The following is a 22,287-nucleotide window of genomic DNA, read 5'->3' on the forward strand; positions in this document are numbered from 1 at the left end:
CTGTATAGACGGCACACATGATACATACTCTAAACAGCAGGTATAAAATTAATTACATTATTATTACACCTGCTGTTTAGAGTATGTATCCTGTGTGCCACCTATACAGTATTTTCTATCTATCTATCTATCTATCTATCTATCTATCTATCTATCTATCTATCTATCTATCTATCTATCTATCTATCTATCTATCTATCTATCCATGGGATCCCCTGAGTTAGCATGTCTATACTGACTCATAACTCTATGGATGTGGAAATCGATTGGGAATTGTAAAATGCCCGTAGCATGGGGAATGAAGCTAGCCTGCAAACTTACACGTTTTAATGTTCTGAAGCAGTTTAGTTATGAGAACCCTTGGATTAGCTTCAACTTTAACCATATTCTTTCTATCTATCTAATCTATCTATCTATCTATCTATCTATCTATCTATATATATCTATAGCTATCTATATCGGTTATATATATGTAGAAATGTGTATCTCTCTCTCTCTCTATACTGCCTCACAGCACTGAGGTCATGGGTTTGATTCTCACCATGGTCCTAACTGTGTGGAGTTTGTATATTCTCCCCGTACTTGCGTGGGTTTCCTCCAGGTACTCCTATTTCCTCCCACAATCCAAAAACATTCTGGTAGGTTAATTAGTTTCCGACAAAATTAACCCCAGCATGAATGTGTCTGCGAGTACATGTGGTAGGGAATATACTGTAGATTGTAAACTCCACTGGGACAGGGACTGATGTGAATGGCCAAATATTCTCTGTAAACCACTGCGGATTATGTGTGCTCCATATAAGTAACTGGTAATAAATAAATAATAAAATAAATAATATATAGCCAGTGGGCGTGGCCAAGTGCTGTGTGGGAGGGTCCCGAAGCTGGGAACAGTCAGTGGGGAAGTCTTTACTGTGAGAGCTGTTGAAGTTGCTCTCTGTGCGTCTTCCTGTCCCAGGGGTGTCCCTGTCCTGTCCCAGCGGTGTCCCTTACTTGTCACGTGCCGGGCGGCGAGGCATTACAGTCGGGGGAGTAGCAGCAGCAGGAGAGAGCCGCCAGTGATTGCCCGGGGAGGTTTGCTGACTCCTGTATGGGAAACTGGAGCCGTGTTATATATAGCTATATTACACACACGACTGAAGACCATTAGTTATAGTAAACCATTTGTTGCTGCAATTTAGTTTGTTGTCCCGCAGCCCTAATAGTTCATTCCCCCAGTGATAATTATTATTCCCCGTTTTACCCGAACACCGGTTTTAGTACATGGACATACTGTATTACCCTGCCATAGAATGAGCTCGGAGTTCTTTCTGTTTCCAAGAAAAACGGGAACTATGTAGGGATCGCATCCAATGTCACTTCAGACACCCTTACTACACACTTTCTGCCAGTCATGGCTTGGCACATCGCCCTATTACGCAGAGCCCAGTGCTTACTTGTCTGAGCAACAGTTCTAATATCATCATTTAGCTTAGACACTGTATTCTTCTCCCACAGTACTATGGGCAGCCTAGGCAAGGACACTGTATTCTACTCCAACAGTACCACGGGCAGCCCAGGCAAGGACACTATATTCTGCTTCAACAGTCCCATGGACAGCCCAGGCAAAGACACTGTATTCTGCTCCAACAGTACCATGGGCAGCCCAGGCAAAGACACTGTATTCTGCTCCAACAGTCCCATGGACAGCCCAGGCAAAGACACTGTATTCTGCTCCAACAGAACCATGGGCAGCCCAGGCAAGGACACTGTATTCTGCTCCAACAGTAACACGGGCAGCCCAGGCAAGGAGACATTTGCCAGCAGATACCAGCACAGCCTGCCAGTGTTTAAACCCTTTCGCACCACCCACAGGTAAATGTATGGATGGGGAATGCTAGTGTTATGCACATGAGACAACAGACCATTATCATTACTATTTTTAAAAAAAACCTGACTCACTTTAATGTACTGGTAAAACCGCTTTATAAAAATTGCATCATTTATTTTTTACCTGATTCTTCTAAGATTGATTCAGCCATTTACTGTTAATTATCTACTTCAACTATAGTAGAGTAAAAATGTAACCACAATGAAACCCTTAGATTACATTGGATTTCCGCTATTTTTGACACATAATCAGGATCAGCAGCAAAATACAACATGTATTCATTCTGTAACATGCATTCTGACATGAGTTGGCTGTGATTTTTATGCATTTTCCTTTAATTATAACTGTGATATTACTTATCAGTGTGTGTTGAGATCTGCAATATACAAGTTTGCAAAACCAATAAACTTCAAAAAGTAATCATTTTTTTTAATACAGTCATTCTGATACACAGTTTTATATCTGCAATTTTTTTTAACATAAAAGTATTTTTTTTCTTGTAACACCATCACTATGTAAAATACGCGGAACTAATAGAAAACTGTCATAAGCATATATTTTAATTTGATGTACAAAATTGTGACGGCTTTTACCAACTGGCTTCAAAAATCCTGCTTTTACTAGTAGTTTTTAATGCTACTAAAGCAGGTATACAGATATTGGAAGAGACCCCATTGATTCCCATGATGACTTGTTTTAGCACTGACTGTTCCTCCGATTGCATCAGGGGTCAATGGAATCTGGTTTCTGATGTAATTTTGTTTTTATAGCATAGCACCTTGTAGTGTCAGTATATGCCTGGTACAGAGTTAGGAGACAGGCAAAAAATAGGAGCAATATGCACTTTGGCAAAATAAATCAAAAGAGATGTATATATGGGAAGGGCATGTCCTAGCTTAGGGGGTTATTCAGTATGGATTGCAGATTCTAGTAAAAGCAGAATCTACAATCCTTTCTTTCACATGCAGGGTGCTGCCCATCGCAGGACAAGGCCGCCCAGCATGCCCAGCGCCTGGGACCACAATGTAATTATGGTCGCAGAAACTGTGGACTACACCTTGCAGCGGCAGCTAGGCTGCGTGTGCAGGAGGTCCGCTGTAATTTTTTAGATTGGAGTGGCTGCGTGTGATGTCATGCAGCCACCACGAAAACACCGCCGACCTGCCTTTGATTTCCCCACGCCACCCCTGCAACACTCCATCACTGTCCCTCGCCCGCTGTGCGAATGTCTCTGCCTGTCAGATATATTCGGCTGCCGCACACGCGCAGGACAGTTCCTGCACATGCGCACTGCCGCAGGGGTTATTGCGGTCGCATTGATTAGCAATGCGACCTCAATAACCCCATTAATTCTGAATTTCAGTGTAAAAAAAACTAAGCTTCCCAGCATTTGTTCACTACATGCTAAAAAAAAAAAAGTCTTTGCGCTCCTTGCATTGTAACATAGGGCAGTGGTTCCCAAACTTGGTGCAGTGGCACCCTGGGGTACCTTGGGCGCTTACAGGGTTAAGGGCCCAATACACTAGAACAATAATGCCCGATTTAATCCGTTTTCGGACATTCGGCCCGATATATTGAAAACGAGCATTTTGGAGGTGTTTTGATCCGATCCGGTTCGCGTTCCTGTGAGCATCGGATCGGATCCTCCAGATTGAACGTGCTGCACTCGTCATATGTCGGACCCCGCAGGCATGGCTAGAATTGCCCAAGATATATCGTATGCAAAAGGACATCATACAATGGGGTATATGCAATTGCGGTCGAATTCCCGAAAATGTCGGAAAAACTGGACATTTTTGCCCAAAAAAAAAATTCGACAATGCAATACAGTACTTTTCGCCAAAAAAACGGCCATTCCAAATTCGACTTTTTGAAATTCAACATTTGTCAAATTCGACATTTCTGCAATGGTACAAATGCGGCATTTCGACAAAAGTATATTCAATTGAAGATTGTAAATTCGACAACAGTGCTTTTTGACAGTAAATTCGTCATTTTCAATCCGCCACACTTTGCTGGCGGAATCTAATAAAAATTTTTAAAAACATGTTTTTTTTAGTGTTTTTTTTATTGGTAATAGCATATCTACTTATATTAGAAGGGATTAGGTACTTGGTTTGTCTATTTAGGAGGCACAATTATTATTTATATATTTTTAAAAATATTATTATTATTATTATTATTTTATTTATTTTTTAATGGAATGGTGTAAAAATCTGAAAAAAAAATATGTGTGGGGTCCCCCCTCCTAAGCATAACCAGCCTCGGGCTCTTTGAGCTGGTCCTGGTTGCCAAAATACGGGGAAAAAAATGACAGGGGATCCCCCGTATTTTAACAACCAGCACCGGGCTCTGCGCCTGGTCCTGGTGCAAAAAATACGCCGACTCTGGGCTCGTCTCCAATGTCGACGTCCGGGGTACCTGAAAATAAATTATACTCACCTGATCCAGTGTCCTGGTCTTTTATTATAATCCACGTACTTGGCAAAAAAACAAACCGCATGCCCGAACCAGACGGACTGAAAGGGGTCCCATGTTTACACATGGGACCCCTTTCCCCGAATGCAGAGACCCCCCGTGACTCCTGTCACAGAAAGGTCCCTTCAGCCAATCAGGAAGCTCCACTTCGTGGCACTCTCCTGATTGGCTTTGCGCGTCTGAGCTGGCAGACAGCGCATCGCACAGCTCCCTCCATTAGTTTCAATGGTGGGAACTTTGCGGTCAGCCGCTGACCGCGGGTGACCTCACCGCTGACCGCCAAGTTCCCACCATTGAAGATAATGGAGGGAGCTGTGCGATGCGCGTCTGACAGCTCCGTCGCGCATACAGCCAATCAGGAGAGTGCCACGACGTGGCGCTTCCTGATTGGCTGAAGGGACCTTCTGTGACAGGAGTCACGGGGGGTCTCTGCATTCGGGGAAAGGGGTCCCATGTGTAAACATGGGACCCCTTTCAGTCCGTCTGGTTCGGGTATGCGGTTTGTTTTTTTGCCAAGTACGTGGATTATAATAAAAGACCAGGACACTGGATCAGGTGAGTATAATTTTATTTTCAGGTACCCCGGACGTCGACATTGGAGACGAGGCCAGAGTCGGCGTGTCAACATAGGTAAGTATGTGTATCAGCATGTATGTAATAAAGTTATACTTTCACGGTGTCTGTGTCCTGTTTTTATTTGGGTATTTTTTTGCAGTAGAACTACAGGTACCAGCGGGCCCGTTTCCCCCCCGCATGCTGGTACTTGTGGTTCTCCAAGTACCGGCTTGCGGGGAGGCTTGCTGGGACTTGTAGTTCTTCTGCATAAAACAATATTCTTACATTTTCAACAAGGCTATCAGCCCCCTATCCGCAGCCCTTGGATGGGGGGGGGACAGCCTCGGGCTTCACCCCTGGCCCTTGGGTGGCTGGGGGGGGGACCCCTTGATTGAAGGGGTCCCTACTCCTCCAGGGTACCCCGGCCAGGGGTGACTAGTTGGGTATTTAATGCCACGGCCGCAGGGCGCTGTATAAAAGTGACCCCCGGCTGTGGCATGATCTGTCCAGCTAGTGGAGCCCGGTGCTGGTACAAAAAATACGGGGGACCCCTACTCTTTTTGTCCCCCGTATTTTTTGCACCAGGCGCAGAGCCCGGTGCTGGTTGTTAAAATACGGGGATCCCCTGTCATTTCCCCCCCCCGTATTTTGGCAACCAGGACCGGCTCAAAGAGCCCGAGGCTGGTTATGCTTAGGAGGGGGGACCCCACGCATTTTTTTTTTTAGATGTTTACACCATTCCATAAAAAAAAAAAAAAATATAATATTTTTAAAAATATAAATCTAATCAAAATCCGTCAAATCGTCCGATTTTCGACAGTGGGACTGTCGAATTCGTTTTTTATTGAATATGTCAAATTCCGGCACCCACCTGCCGGAATTCGACGGTCGAATTGTGTTGAATTTAAAAAACGGCCGAAAAAGTGCCCCAATTCGCCCGGAATTGCATATACCCCAATGTATCTTGGGTGATCCTGTCGCCCGAGAGGCTGCCGGGGTGATCGCCTGCGACATGAAGTTCCGACATGTCGCAGTAGTGTATGGGGCCCTTTACTCTGGGTTAGTGGTCCAGGACAATTACAATTTATGGTCAGTGTAATATGCAAAACAAGTGCTTGAATCCTGAATCCTGTTCCTCACCACGTAACTGAACATAAGGATGACATATAAACACAATTTATCCGTCTTTCACACTGCCACTTCAGCGCGGATAATTCGCCAGGTTAACCCAGGTTGGGGCTCTGTGTGAAAGGGTCCCAGAAAAGAAAAAACAGATAGAGTGACCAGGGAATCCAGCACGGGTAGCGATCTGGGTTGGACACCGGACAACCTGGGTAATGGGACAGTGTGGACAAGTAAACCGGGTCATCCAACCCAGGTCCCATTAGCAATGTATGGAGAGCCGGTAGTAATCCAGATCCAGCCTGCGGTGTGAACGGGTTTCTAGCTGATGTGACACTGCTTGAAGCCCTCACACAGGAATTTGGTATGAAAGGGGTATTACTTAATTTATTATTTTTTCTGAATTTATCAATCAGAAATGTTTGGCCTAGGGGGTGACGTAAAAACAACAACCTGATACTGTAGGGCGCCGTGATTCAAAAAAGTTTGAAAAGTACTGACATAGGGCCTACTTCAGAGATGTACGCAACCCTGATAGTTTACATACATCTCTGATGTTTGTTGATCTATGCATGTGTATATCTGTGTCTGTGATTGTGTGGGCAGTGCCCCTAAGCTGCAGCATGATTGATATGATGCGGCCGTTTGTGGGCGAGGAAGGTGCTGCAGTGGCCATCGTCACAGAAACACTGCTGTGAATTTACCATCCATTTCTGAATCTTACCCTTGGTTTGTTCCAGGAACAAATAGCTAATTTTTTGCGCTCTTTTATTTGCCCCTAACTATGGATCAGGACCATAGTTGGCAAAGCAAAGGAAAGGAGAGCATCCCAGGAGAGAGCATTCAGTCCAGTTAGGGATCAAGCATAGGGTAGCCCAGTGGTTCCCAAACTGTGTGCCTAGGCACCCTGGGGTGCCTCAGAACACTAGCAGGGGTGCCTTGGATTGGTGGTCCAGGACCAATTCAAACTATTTTTGGTCAAAGTAATAGCCAAACCAGTGCTTATCACTGCCAATTATAAAATATGAGGACAAACAGAAGCAAATATTGTCCCACAACACACTAAAGAAATTAATGACACATAAACATAAATTTACTTATTGTTTTCTAAAATTCTCAATAAGAAACTTTTGGCCTAGTGGTGCCATGAAAAAATTCTGATACTCTAGGGTGCCATGATTAATAAAGTTTGGGAACCACTGGGGTATCCTATAACTCAGTCTGGTGAGCAAGTCACGTAGTAGTATACACAGCTCACACATGGGCCAACACCATCTGTACCTTAAGCTGGGTACACATTAGACAATGTGAAAACTACGCAATGGTCGTCCCAATTTTCCTTTAACTCCTTGACAAACTATATAGTGCGTACACACTGTGCAGTCTTTCAATTACAGAATAATATATCGTGCATCATTAGTTTGTTTGGTTATTAACATATATCATTTATTTTCTATACACCTTATGACCGTCTTAAAGATTTCCTCAAAATTTACGTAATGGGCTGTACTTCCTAGGAAAGAAAACCAAAGACACCATTTTAGCTCTTTGTAGTTCTGCTCTGTAAATAGTGAGGCTTGGTTTTTACCTGCTGTACGCTGTAGATTGATAACTGCTCTGCTTTGTTTTGCTTGGCTTACCAAAGTGCTTCTTTAAATGCTTGTGTGATGGATCATTGTCACTATCAAGTTAGAGTATGGTCGGTATGGTCTTAGCTGATGTGGAGAGGGCACTGAAGAAGAGAAGAGTGCTGAAGTCCTGCTGAACAAAGGAATGGCTTCTGCAGAGAAACTCTCTCTTTCACATGCCACTGCTGATGGAGATTCGGTTGAACTATCCAGATGATTACCGCACTTTCGGCACATGGGTGATGCCACCTTCCTGGAGTTAATGCATCTGGTGACTTCCTGCATCCGGAGGCAGAATACCACGTTGTGGAGGGCCATCCCTGCTGAGGAGAGGTTAGTAGCTACCCTGAGATTCCTGGCTACTGGCAAGTCTCTGGCTGACCTAAAGTTTTGCTCCCTCATCTCTCCTCAAGCTTTGTGCCTCATCATCCCAGAGACCTGCAAAGCTATAATTTCTGTCCTGAAACAGCAGTACTTTAAGGTAAGAAAAACACCAGTCTTTATTTCTTATGAAAGAATCTATATTTTTAATGAAAAGTCCATATTGGGTGCCTTATTTTCTAAAATCTATCTATCTATCTATCTATCTATCTATCTATCTATCTATCTATCTATCTATCTTGGGCGGCAAGGGTAGCGCAGAAGTCGCCCCTTCACATTCTGGCAGGATGCAGCTTATGCGTCTTTCTGGGAAAATGTCAGCCATGAGGTCAGGTGTTGCAGCATGTAAAATAATAAAGATATGGTAGGCTGATGTTTTTCCTTTTTTTTTTTTTTCTAGTTCCCTACAACCCTACAAGTATTGCTGAAGAATTTGAAGCCCGGTGGAATTTGTCTAACTGCAGGGGAGCCATAGCTGGGAAATATTTGCTGATAACCCTCACCTGCCAACAGCGGATCCAATTACTATAACTACAAGGGATTCTTCAGCATTGTTCTGATGGCCGTGGTCAATGCCAACTACGAATTTCTATTTGTGGATGTTGAAAAGAATGGTCAAGCTTCTGATGGTGGGACCTTTAAGCAGACATCTTTCTATGAGAAGCTCACCTCCAAAACCCTAAATTTACCGTCTGCTGAGAGAACAAAGCACGGCCTCAATTTTGTGTTCGTAGCTGACGAGGCCTTTGCACTACATTAGCACATTATAAAGCCATATGCGCAAAGGGAACTCACCAAGGAGAAATGCATATGCAACTACAGGATTTCAAGAGCATGGCGTATTGTGGAAAATGCCTTTGTGATATTAAGCAATCGCTTTCGGATCTTCCACACAGCCATCAGTCTGTGTGTAGACAAGATCCACTGGGTCGTCATAGCATGCTGTGTATTGCATAAATTTCTACGCTAAAAACCAACAAGAAAGGACAATGTACACAGCTCTGCCAAATGACACAGACCACACATAAGAAATTTATCAGTGGTCTTATGTGGCAGCAGTTGTTGCACCAATAGACTCTGCATGTGCCAAACAAGTCCAGGAGGAATATAGGACATATATCAATGGTGTGAGGGCAGTGCCATGGCAGTATGACTGCATTAAGTAACTAAATTTATTGGCAAAATTTGTTGTGTGTGCACTGTGTTTTAAATCAACGCTTGAACTTTCTCCCACATCATCTTCCTCTTCTCTCAGCCTTGAGTCCAGCGAACTGAGGGAAGGCTGCTGTGGTCCTGATCTAAGGGGAAGGTTATAGTACCAGAGCATTGGGATATGTTGGTCATCTGCACCCGCTCCTGAAGCTATTGAGGACCTAACTTTTTCATGCTCCTTCAAGAAGTCTGTTCTAAAGTTCTGTATCTTTTTGCACACCCAGTCTGCATCCACATAACAGTAGTGCGGTTTTCTTATATCCACCAACTCTTGGATGGCGCATTCTTCAACACTTGGTCAGGATATAATGAAGTCTGAGTTCAGCAGTCGTGCCGGCTTAACTCTGACGTTTTTTTAAAGGGGCAATCATGTACAAGTCTAAAACATTGAGTTCAGCTGGCATCCTGCACGGCTGCCGAACTTGGACTTCATTACATTCCACTCTTTATTTCAGTACTCCTTGGACTAAACCTTCCACATGCATTATTTTACCGTGTATAGCTCAAGGAAGCAGATCCAAAAAGGGCTGTTCCTCTCAGTGGACATTATTTCTACAATAATAAAAGAACTAAAAAACATTATTAAAATATAAAGTTTATGAAAAGACAAAAATGATAAACTGTGAAACTGTGCCTCAACATCTAATGGGGTTTCTGTTGGGTAATGCTTCATTGAAGAATAAATGGCACTAAAAATGGCTGACCGAGAAGTGGGTGGGGGTATTGACACTGATGAGGATGAAGTCCTGTTTATTTTAATTGATGAAACGCGTTGAGTTATTCTCTTGTTGGGCTGTTCAAGGGAAAACTGTTGGCCTCCAGATAAGCTGTACTTTTGAAACTTACATATATGTATTGGTGTGCACTGAATAAATTTGTTTTCATATATCACTTCAATCTGTGTTATCTCTTTACACTGCATATCGCTTTCCCTACTGAGAGTATGAACTCCAAGAACCAGGATGTACTATGAATCATATTCAGAAAGCTGTATTGGGCAAAAATTAAAACTTTTGCCTTTATATATAGTATGTGTGTATCTAAGTCTTTCATTGCACTAGGAGGCGCTTTTTTGTCATTATTGTTCCCATATCCATGACTGATGTGAACCATTGCACTTTATTGTAAAGCTGCCACTGTTAAAACATGGGCAGTGCATCTATCCAAAAAGGATTATTTATTTTTGTATTTTATTTTCAGTATGTTGTATTATTTGCGAGGTTTACTTTTCATAATAGCGCCGGAATCACTATTGGGTCTCCCCCCCCCTTCTATCTCTCTCCCATTTTCCATCTATCTCCCTCAAAAGGGGATTGTTTAAAACATTTAAATGGCAAAGATGGATTGATACAAACTTAAACAGGCAATATGCTGCATAAACTGATACATGATACACATACTAAAAGGATGTTTTAGGGCTGATTCAAATCACTTTGAGGTTTTATGGTAATCCTGTGCAGCTGCACCTATGTCTGACTATTATGGTATGGAGGGTCTGATACAGAGATGTATGCAAACCTGATGGTTTGTGTACATCTCCGATGGTGGGTGTACTGTGCATATGCAGAACAAGTCCTATATGATCACACTCTGATTGACAGGCTGTCTGCATTAGTCAACGGAGGGATCGCATAGCTGGGCAGCGTTACCAAAAATGTGAAAGGGGGGGGGGGGGGTGTTGCTGAGATCGCTGAGGCCAGGGTCTCAGTCTTCCAACACAGATTTTCAGTTCACATCAGAGCAGATCTGACAGTAGACCTAGGTAAGCTTCGGCTTACTCGGATGTTTGATTCTGCCAACATCGCAACTAATGGTCACACTGGAGATCTGATCTTGCTTCTTCGGACGCAGCACTCGGATTGCAGATGCTGGCAGGAGGCATCTTTTTCCTACAGACGCCTCCTGCTACATTAGCATTTTGCACATCACTGCTGTGTCCAAAGATGGAGCAGCGATGTGTTCTGTGTCCATCTCTGAATCAGGCCTGGAGATATCACTAGAGTAGTGTTCGCATCTCTTTGTAGTAAATCAAGTGAGATATCCCTGCTCAGATGTAATAGCCAGATTAGTATTCTAGGAGCTAAACAGTACATTTTAAAAGGGTTAGTCTTAAAATATTAGTAGGCTGGACTTTGGAGGGACATTTAATACCAACAGCTAATGCGGCTGCTGCTTTTTTACAAGCTGAGATGCACACTTGCAGTGAATTGAGATGGTGCGTTTCCATCTTGGAATGCCTTAGAAGCACCATCAGTTGTACCATCTAAACTTTTACCATCCCTATGGCAAGAGAAGTTTCTCGGTCTGAGTATGGCCACTTGTCTGAGCGGCTATGCATTTTTCGACACAGCCGATTTCAGCGACATGGCCGAGATACACCCATGTCAGCTTAGTCACACCCTTGTTAGCTTCCAAACCTTATTCTGTATTGCGTCTCTGAGCGGTAATAATGCATGCGCTGTAAGACTCATCCACAGACATACAACATTGTCCAGCTGCATGCAGCATCGACACTGCATCCACTTCTGAATCAGGCCAGATTGAAATAGATGCCAACGGTGGGATGTAATGGAGTCCCAGATCGCTGGAGGGGCAGGATGATGGCCAATCTCAGATTTTTTTTTAAAAGGGCAATCACTTACAAGGCATGGTTTTGCCTTGTGTTTGCCCCTTTTAAAAAAACATCTGATTGACCAGCATCCCGCACCTCCAGCGATCTCGGACTCCTTTACATCCCGCCACATATTTTTTTCTGGGGAGGATGACTGAGGGGGTTATTTGGAGAGGGTAGAATGTAGGAAAGGAAGATATGTAAACTATTGCTGTAAGGCTGGATTACAGTGGATCTCTTTAATAACTGTAATTATTTTACAGGCACCAACATCCTATTGATAATGCTGGCTTTTTCTCCTTCATGACTTTGAGCTGGATTACACCACTTGCAAGAAAGGTTTACAGGCTCCATGAACTCCTGATGGATGATCTCTGGGGCTTACCATCTCAAGATTCATCAGACATAAACAGTCGGAGGTATCTATCTATCCATCTGTCTGTCTGTCTGTCTGTCTGTCTATCCGTGCTTATTCTTATTGACCTTTTTGTAGCCTCTGACACCATGGGCCCCTGTCTTCTATTGCTCACTTCACTCTTTTGGTCTTTGTGATACTGTCCTTTCTTGGTTCCCCTTCTGTCTTTCCAATCAAATTTTTTTTTCTCAGATTTTGACTCCTCCTCCTCCTCCTGCCTCCTTACTGCTTCCTGTAGGGACCATCACCCCTCTGCTCTCTTCATCAGCTCTTTAGTTTGCTATACCATCAATATGCTGATACCTGTCTCTGACTGTCCTCATCTGACCTAAATACCTTCACTCTTAAATTTCCAACCATGTCTCCACCATGTTTTCCTAGATGTCTGAATACTTTCTCAAGTTTAATATATATATCTATAGTGAGTGTCCATCCCTTACCGCCTCTACTGTACTGTCGACAATAAAATCATTTAATCAGTTCCTCAATTCTGCTGCCTGGGCATCACCATTGACTCCTCTCTTTCTCTTACGTCATAGGGGATACTGGGGTCCATTTAAAATCATGGGGTATAGATGGGTCCACTAGGAGCTATGGGTACTTTAAGAATTTGATAGTGTGGGCTGACTCCTCCCTCTATGCCCCTCCTGCCAGACTCAGTTTAGAAAATGTGCCCGGAGGAGCCGGTCACAGTGAAGGAAACTCCTGAAGAGTTTTCTGCATTTATTTTCTATGTTTGTTATTTTCAGGCAGGGCTGGTTGGCACCAGCCTGCCTGCTTCGTGGGACTTAGGAGGGGGGAGGGGCCCAACCTCTTGCTGGGTTAATGGTCATGTTCCCCGCTGACAGGACACTGAGCTCCTGAGGGAACAGCGAGCGTACATTCCCGCAGCACGCCGTCACCCCTAACAGAGCCAGAAGAATGAAGAGTGGTGAGTACTAAGCCGGCGGGGCGCTGGCCATTATGGCGGCATGAGGATACGGAGACGCACGGCTTCTAAACGGGGCAAAATGCGTCTCCAGACACAGTACACAACTGCGTCTCAGTACACTGTACACAGTACCCAGACTGGCAATGCAGCCTTAAAACGGTTTCTCTCCATTTTAAGCACCAGATTCCTCAGCCAGTATAAAAAAAGTGGAAAGACCGCGTGCCATTGAAGGGGCGGGGCTTCACTATGAGAGGATCCAGCAGCTCACCAGCGCCATTTTCCCACTGCAGTGGACACAGACGCTGACAGGACAAGGATGCGCAGCTCCTCCGGGGTGACTCCAGATTACCTCAGCGGTACCAGCGGGTCATAGCATGGGGGGAGCGGCTATTAGTGTACTAAGTCCCCTATCAGGGTACTTAGTCTGCAACCCGGCTAAGCTTGGCTTTAGCGATAAGGGCGCGGTGGGGGCTGGCTCCAAACAACTCTGTGTCTCCCTGAAGGGCTCTTTGTTGATTAATTATGTCAGGCAAAGAGTGTGTGTCTTGTACAGCGGAGTGTTCCTCTTCACCAGGGGGCTCACTACTGGGTACTCAGGGTTCAGAAGCTAACGGGGCTGAACCGGAGTGGGTTTATTCTCTCAAAGGAATGATTTCCACTCTTTCTACAAAGCTGTCCCGCAAGGAGAATGAGACGCAATACTTAAAACAGACTGTGGATGAGTTTATGAACAGACACTCAGTCCCCAAAAAAGCGTCTCAGTCCCCTCCCATTTGTCCGCAAAGCGATCTCTGGCCCATATCCTGCAATCTGACTCTGACGCTGATGGGTCAGACTTGGAGGAGGGTGAAGTAGACTTGGAGGGGGGGGATGTGGCTCTGTCACAGGGAATAGAGGCTCTTATAGAGGCTATCAGAGATGTTCTGCATATTCCAAGGTGTCAGAGGAGTGTGAGGAATCTTATTTTAATGTAAAGAAGAAGTCCTCAGTTACTTTTCCTGTGTCAACAGAACTGAATACCCTGTTTGAAGAACCATGGGTTAATCCTGATAAGAAGTTTCAGATCCTTAAAAGGTTGCTCTCATCTTTTCCTTTTCCTCTGGCGGATAGGAAAAAATGGGAAAATCCGCCGATAGTGGACGCATCAGTCTCTAGGCTGTCACGCAAAATTGTATTGCCTGTTCCTGGTGCAGCCTCCCTAAAAGATACGGCTGATCGTAAAATTGAGACTACACTCAAATCATTGTACACAGCTGCTGGGGTGACCCAAAGACCCACTATTGCATGTGCGTGGATCACTAAAGCCATTGCGAAATGGTCAGGTAACCTACTTGATGAGTTAGATTCCTTATCTAGCGGGGATGTTGTCTTACTCCTGCAGCATATAAAGGACTCTGCAAACTGTATGGTGGAAGTCATAAAGTAAATAGGCGCGCTTAACGCACGTACCACCGCTATAGCAGTGTCGGCATGCAGGGGCTTGTGGCTACGCCAGTGGACTGCTGACGCAGACTCCAGGAAAGGCGTGGAAGGCCTACCATTCACAGGCGAGGCCTTGTTTGGAGATCCACAGCTACTGCGAGTAAGTGTACGTATCTTCCTTCTGCAGCCCCCCCAACTAAGAAGACATATTCAGCTTCTAATTACAATCCTTTCGGACGGCCAAGTTCAAGGGCAAATCCAGAGGTACTTCTACGTCCTCCAGCGACGCAAGAAGTAAACCACCCAAACGCAGGTGCTCAGGAACAGAGCTCAGGCTCTGCTTTCTCAAAGACTTCAGCATGATGGTGGACCGCAATGCCTGGAAGGCTGTCATGTGGGAGCCCGACTACAATTCTTCAGTCAGATCTGGTCAAATTCGTACCAGTATCCCTGGGTCATAGATCTTATTTCCCAGGGCTACAGACTGGAGTTCCAAGAGCTCCCACCTCTCACCGAGGGTGCTCACCAAGGTGATGGCAGAGATGATGTTTGTACTCTGTAAACAGGGAGTGAACATAATTCCGTACCTTGACAATCTCCTGATAAAAGCGCCGTCCAGGTGAGAGGTTACTGGACAGCATTGCTCTCTCAACCAAACTCCTCCAGGATCATGGGTGGATTCTGAACCTTCTGAAATCTCACCTAGAGCCAACACGGAGGCTCCCATTCCTGGGAATGATACTGGACACGGCATTGGTAATCCAGTCGATAGTTCGGGATGTCCTGAAGCCAACCCGGGTGTTGGTGCATCTGTGCATTCACCTTTTGGGGAAAATGGTGGCCTCTTACAAGGCACTTCAATATGGAAGGTTTCACGCAAAACCCTTCCAGCTCTATCTGTTGGACAAATGGTCCGAATCGCATCTTCTCATGCACCAGAGCATCCGTGTGTCGCCAAAGGCCAGGATCTTCCTTCTGTGGTGGCTACAGACTTCTCACCTCGTTGCAGGACGGAGGTTCGGAATTCAGAACTGTATTCTGTTAACCACAGACACAAGCCTCAGAGGTTGGGGAGCAGTCACTCAGGGGGTGCAGTTTCAGGGAAGATGGTCAAGTCAGGAAGTCATCCTTCCGATCAACATTCTGGAACTCAGGGCCATATACAACGCCCATCTGCAGGCCTCACATCTTCTTCAAGATTGGGCAAGTCAGGTCCAGTCGAACAATGTGACGGCAGTAACGTACATAAACCGACAGGGTGGAACGGAAAGCAGAGCAGCGATGTCAGAGTTGTCAAGAATTCTCCTCTGAGCAGAAAGAAACGCTGTGGCATTGTCAGTGGTCTTCATTCCGGGAGTAGACAACTGGGAAGCAGACTTCCTCAGCAGACACGACCTGCACCCGGGGAAGTGGGGCCTTCACCCGGAAGTGTTCAGGTGCTTGACAAATCGATGGGGATATCCACAGATCGACATGATGGCCTCTCGTCTCAACAAGAAGCTCAGGCGGTATTGTTCCATGTTGAGAGACCCACAGGCGGTGGCGATAGACGCCCTGACAACTCCATAGGTCTATCAGATGGTGTACGTGTTTCCTCCACTTCCTCTGATCCCAAGAATTCTAAAACGAATAAAAAGGGAAAAGGTTCAAGCAATACTCATTGCTCTGGACTGGCCAAGAAAGGCTGGTACGCGGACCTTCTGGAGATGCTCCTCGAAGATCCGTGGCCTCTACCTCTTCGCGAGGATATTCTGCAACAGGGCCCGTTCGTCTATCAGGACTTACTGCGGCTACGTTTGAGGGCATGGAAGTTGAACGGTTGATTCTAGCCAGGAGAGGGATCCTTAACAAGGTTATCCCGACTATGATCCAAGCGAGGAAGGGGGTAACGTCTATTATTATTATTATTATTATTATTATTATTATTACATTTTATTTATAAGGCGCCACATGTGTTTCGCAGCGCCGTACAAAGGACAGTACAGGGGACAAAACATTTCATTACAGTAAATAAATAAATAACAGAAATAGAGTACAGATAACAGAGCACCACACAGTCTCAAGACATAGTACAGCTAAGATGTAAGTATTGAGGTAGTGATCATCGTACTACTAGAGGCTGGTGGTCATAGATGGAGATGAGCCTTTACTAGCAGGATAAAAATGGTCGTTGAGTGGGGGAGAGCTGTGAGTGAAATGTGTTGAGACGAGGGCTTAGATAACAAGAGGAAAGAGGGCCCTGCTCTGAAGAGCTAACAATCTATTGGGGAGGGGCGACAGACAGATGACAAGAGGTGCAGGCAAGCGGGAGGTAGCCTGATGGCAGTATGCAAGCAAAGCTGAGATGTTCACGGCATGAGGCAGGGGGTGGAGGCGCGGCTTCAGCTCTGGGTTATGCATTAGAAGGGTACGCTTTGATGAATAGGTGGGTTTTTAGAGCCCGTTTGAAGCTTTGCAAGGTTGGGGAGAGTCTAATGGAGCGGGGGAGTGCGTTCCACTGAAGGGGTGCAGCACGTTCAAAATCCTGCACTCGTGCATGGGAAGCAGTGACCAGGGCGGTGGAGAGGTGACGGTCATTAGTCAACCGTAGGGGGCGGGAGGGAGTATGAAGGGAAAGGAGGTTGGAGATGTAGGGAGCAGTGGAATTAGAGATGGCCTTGTATGTGAGGGTTAGGAGTTTGAAGAGGATTCTGTAGGGGAATGGGAGCCAGTGTAGATTTTGTTGAAGGGGAGTGGCAGATGTGGTGCGGCGGGAGAGGAAGATAAGCCTAGCTGCGGAGTTCAGGACAGATTGGAGGGGAGCAAGATGGGAGCAAGCGAGGCCAGTGAGGAGGACATTGCAGTAATCAAGTCGTGAGATGACCAGTGAGTGGATGATGAGTTTAGTTGCACTCTGGGAGAGATATGGCCTGATACGAGCAATGTTGCGTAGCTGGAAACGACAGGATTGTGCCAGAGCTTGGATGTGGGGTGCAAAGGAGAGGGAGGAGTCAAGAGTGACGCCCAGGCAGCGGAGTTGGGGAACGGGGGAGATGGTGGTGTTGTCAACAATGATGGAGATGTTGGTCGGGGGTGTTGCTCTGGATGGGGGTAAGATGATGAGTTCCGTTTTGTCCATGTTGAGCTTTAGAGAGCGTTCAGACATCCAGGAGGAGATTGCAGAGAGGCAGCTGGAAACCTGAGAGAGGACAGAGGGGGACAGATCAGGAGATGAGAGGTAGAGTTGTGTGTCATCAGCATAGAGGTGGTATTGAAGGCCAAATGAGTTAATGAGCGCACCCAGGGAAGAGGTATACAGGGAGAACAGAAGGGGTCCAAGGACAGAACCCTGAGGGACACCAACAGGAAGGATGGAAGGGTGTGAGGTGGTGCTTGAGGCAGACACAGAGAAGGAGCGGTTAGTGAGGTAAGAAGAAAACCAGTCAAGGACAGTGCTAGAGAGGCCAGCGTTTTGGAGTGTGCCGAGGAGGAGAGGATGATCTACGGTGTCAAAGGCAGCAGAGAGGTCCAGAAGGATGAGCAGAGAGAAGTGGCCCCTGGATTTGGCTGAAAGCAGGTCATTGGTGACTTTCACCAGGGCAGTCTCAGTTGAGTGGAGTGGGCGAAAGCCAGATTGTAGTGGATCGAGGATGGAGTTGTCAGAGAGGTAGCTTGTGAGACGGCTGTAGACTAGTCGTTCAAGTAATTTGGAGGCGAAAGGGAGAAGAGAGATGGGGCGGTAGCTAGTGGGTGATGAGGGGTCGAGGTTGGGTTTTTTGAGAATAGGTGAGACCAGAGCATGTTTGAATGGTGAGGGGAAGATGCCGGTGGAGAGGGACAGGTTAAAGAGGTGAGCAAGGTGGGAGCAGGCAGTGGGGGAGAGGGAGCGGAGAAGACGGGAGGGGAGGATAAGATGAGGGAGTGGACTTCCTTTTCTGAAGTCGGATGGAAGGAGGACAGGTTGGGATAGATGGAGGGGAGGGATAGAGGGGGCAGGGGGGTAGCAGAGGGGTGACGGCGGGAGATGTCGTGTCGGATATCCTCAATTTTGGAGATGAAGAAGGAGGCAAAGTCAGTGGCAGTGAGGGAGGATGGGAGGGGAGGAGGAGGGGGGCGAAGGAGAGTGTTGAAAGTTTCAAAGAGACGGCGTGGACAGGAGGACTGGGAAGAGATGAGTGCTTGGAAAAAGGATTGCTTGGCGAGGGAAAGAGCAGAGCTGTAGGAGGAGAGAATAAACTTGAAATGGAGGAAGTCCGGCAGAGAGTGAGATTTCCTCCAGGAGCGTTCAGCGGAGCGTGAGCATTTTTGTAAGAAACGTGTTAGTTTGGTGTGCCAGGGTTGGGGTTTGGAGCGGCGGAGGGGGACAGAGGAGAGGGGGGCCACAGAGTCGAGAGCAGCGGTTAGGGAAGAGTTATAGAAGGTGGCTGCCTGGTTGGGACAAGTCATAGTGGAAAGAGGAGAGAGGAAAGTCTCGAGGGAGGACATGAAAGTGGGGTTGAGAGACCCAAGATTGCATCTGGTGGTGGTGGGTCTGGGCGTGGAGAGGAGGAGGGAGGATGAGAGGGTGAAAGAAAGCAGATGGTGGTCAGAGAGAGGGAAGGGAGAGTTTGAGAAATCAGAGAGATCACATCGGTGGGTGAAGACAAGGTCGAGGGAGTGGCCGAGATTGTGAGTAGCGGTGGAGGTCCATTGAGAAAGTCCAAAGGAGGTGGAAAGGGCGAGAAGATTAGTGGAAGCGGCATTAGTGATGTCAATAGGGATGTTAAAGTCTCCGAGGATGACAGAGGGGAGGTCAGAGGAGAGAAAGTGGGGAAGCCAGGCAGCAAAGTTGTCAAGGAAAGGTGAACAGTGGCCAGGGGGGCGGTAGATCACTGCCACAAGGAGGTGAATGGGGTAGAAGAGGCGGATAGTGTGGACCTCAAAGGTGGAGAAGGTGAGCGAGGGCTCAGGTGGGATGACACGAAAGGTGCAGTTAGGGGAGAGAAGGACGCCCACGCCTCCACCCTGGCGACCATCAGTTCTGACTGTGTGGGTGAAGGAGAGGCCTCCGTAGGAGAGGGCAGCAGGGGAGGTGGTGTCAGAGGAGGAGAGCCAGGTTTCAGTGATGGCGAGAAGGTGAAAAGAGTGGGAGATGAAGAGGTCGTGGATAGTTGGAAGCTTGTTGCAGATTGATCTAGCATTCCAGAGTGCACAGGAGAAAGGAAGGGAGGGGACAGGGGAGATAGGGATACGGTTGGCTGGGTTCTGAGTGTTTGTGGGTGATTTTGAATTTGGGGGGTGAGACCTTGCAGTGAGGATTGGTATGTGACAGGATCGAGGAGCCATAATTTGGTACAGTAGTGTTAAGGGGAATAGAATGGTGTAGGTGTAATATAGAATGAACAAGGAGTATGTGGGGTGTAATGTAAGCAAAAGACAGTGCAAACAGTATTTTAAGAAATAATGTTAGGAATGGAAAGGCTGAGATGGATACACAGTGGTTGTAGATTGTGTAAATGAGAGTGTGAGCAATGTGTGAAAGCAGTAGGGCTGCTACTTAACCAGACAGGTTGTTCAGTATCCAGGCTGTGCAGGCTGCAGGCATTACTGGTAGTGGTATGGGTAGCTCACTGTAGTCTGTTGGTTGTAGTTCTTTTGTGGAGGTGGGGGGAGGTAGTCTGCTGTCCCTCTGTTTTTCTCCTGTTTATCTCCGTATATCTCCATAGATTATATCATCCTACTTTGCACTAATATACTTCGCAACTAAAATGCTTGCAGCCTTGACCAATACTAGTTAAATAACCATGCAGACATGAATGCAGGGTTAATTGATAGCAGCCCCCACCCTCTGAAAACTCCACCCACAGCAAAAGGTTGCCACAAGGTGTGAACAAATCACTATACCCCCACTAATACACAGTGAGAACAGACTATAGTCTGGCCTAGAAATAACTAGTAAAAGATAAATTTGTCAATACCTATCATAGTACAAAAAGCATGTAATGGCTGGATGTCAAAGTTGCAGCAGTGAGAGATTGTCAATACCTATCATAGTACAAAAAGCATGTAATGGCTGGATGTCAAAGTTGCAGCAGTGAGAGATTGTCAATACCTATCATAGTACAAAAAGCATGTAATGGCTGGATGTCAAAGTTGCAGCAGTGAGAGATTGTCAATACCTATCATAGTACAAAAAGCATGTAATGGCTGGATGTTAAAGTTGCAGCAGTGAGAGATTGTCAATACCTATCATAGTACAAAAAGCATGTAATGGCTGGATGTCAAAGTTGCAGCAGTGAGAGATTGTCAATACCTATCATAGTACAAAAAGCATGTAATGGCTGGATGTCAAAGTTGCAGCAGTGAGAGATTGTCAATACCTATCATAGTACAAAAAGCATGTAATGGCTGGATGTCAAAGTTGCAGCAGTGAGAGATTGTCAATACCTATCATAGTACAAAAAGCATGTAATGGCTGGATGTCAAAGTTGCAGCAGTGAGAGATTGTCAATACCTATCATAGTACAAAAAGCATGTAATGGCTGGATGTCAAAGTTGCAGCAGTGAGAGATTGTCAATACCTGAGGAAGACAAAGAGAGGGCAGAGGTCACATCAGCTGAGGCATCTCCGTATATCTCCATAGATTATATCATCCTACTTTGCACTAATATACTTCGCAACTAAAATGCTGGCAGCCTAAAATGCTTGCAGCCTTGACCAATACGCATTACCATCGTATTTGGAAGAAATACGTCTCTTGGTGTGAGAGCAGAAATTATTCTGCAGTGGATTTTCATCTGGTTCCTGGTTTTTCTGCAGGCAGGCGTGGATGTGGGCCTGCGTCTGGGCTCCATAAAAGTCCAGATTTCGGCCTTGTGCATTTTCTTTCAGAAACAGTTGGCTTCTCTCCCTGAGGTCCAGACGTTCTTGAAAGGTGTTCTGCACATCCAACCTCCTTTTGTGCCTCCCACGGCACCTTGGGATCTCAATGTGGTGCTGCAGTTCCTCCTATCGGACTGGTTTGAACCGTTACAGGAGGTGGACGTAAAATATCTTACATGGAAGACCGTCACACTGTTGGCCTTGGTTTCAACAAGACGTGTGTTGGAGCTGGGCGCTTTGTCTCACAAAAGTCCCTATTTCATTTTCCATGAGGACAGAGCTGAACTCGTCAGCAATTTCTTCCTAAAGTGATGTCCACATTTCACATCAACCAACCTATTGTGGTTCCGGTTATCACCGACACCTCTGCTACTTCAAAGTCTTTGGATGTTGTAAGGGCTTTGAAGGTGTATGTGAAAAGAACAGCTCGTCACAGAAAGACGGACTCACTGTTTGTTCTTTTTGATCCCAATAAGATTGGGTGTCCTGCTTCAAAGCGGACAATTGCACGCTGGATCAGACTTACTATCCAGCATGCTTATTCCATGGCAAGTTTGCCATGTCAAAAATCTGTATAGGCCCACTCTACTAGGTCGGTGGGTTCTTCTTGGGCAGCTGCCCGGGGTGTCTCGGCTTTACAGCTCTGCCGAGCAGCTACTTGGTCAGGTTCGAACATGTTTGCTAAGTTCTACAAGTTTGATACTTTGGCCTCTGAGGACCTTCAGTTTGGTCAATCAGTTCTGCAGGAAACTCAGCACTCTCCCACCCGGTTTGGGAGTTTTGGTACATCCCCATGGTACTAAATGGGCCCCAGTATCCTC

The 22,287-nt window shown here is 46.0% G+C and overlaps 1 protein-coding gene across 1 annotated transcript in view; it reads left to right on the forward strand.

The window, feature by feature from the left end:
* Positions 1-932: 932 nt before the first annotated feature.
* Positions 933-22,287, forward strand: part of LOC135022950 (ATP-binding cassette sub-family C member 5-like) — a 220,705-nt gene continuing 199,350 nt past the window's right edge. Inside the window, exons 1-2 of the mRNA XM_063953356.1 lie at positions 933-1,854; positions 12,121-12,276. Of these exons, the coding sequence (XP_063809426.1) occupies positions 1,502-1,854; positions 12,121-12,276 (509 nt within the window). The 5' untranslated portion in view covers positions 933-1,501. The remainder of the gene's footprint in view (positions 1,855-12,120; positions 12,277-22,287) is intronic.

Source organism: Pseudophryne corroboree, chromosome 2 (genome assembly GCF_028390025.1).
Source record: "Pseudophryne corroboree isolate aPseCor3 chromosome 2, aPseCor3.hap2, whole genome shotgun sequence".
In the NCBI taxonomy this organism is placed as follows: domain Eukaryota; kingdom Metazoa; phylum Chordata; class Amphibia; order Anura; family Myobatrachidae; genus Pseudophryne; species Pseudophryne corroboree.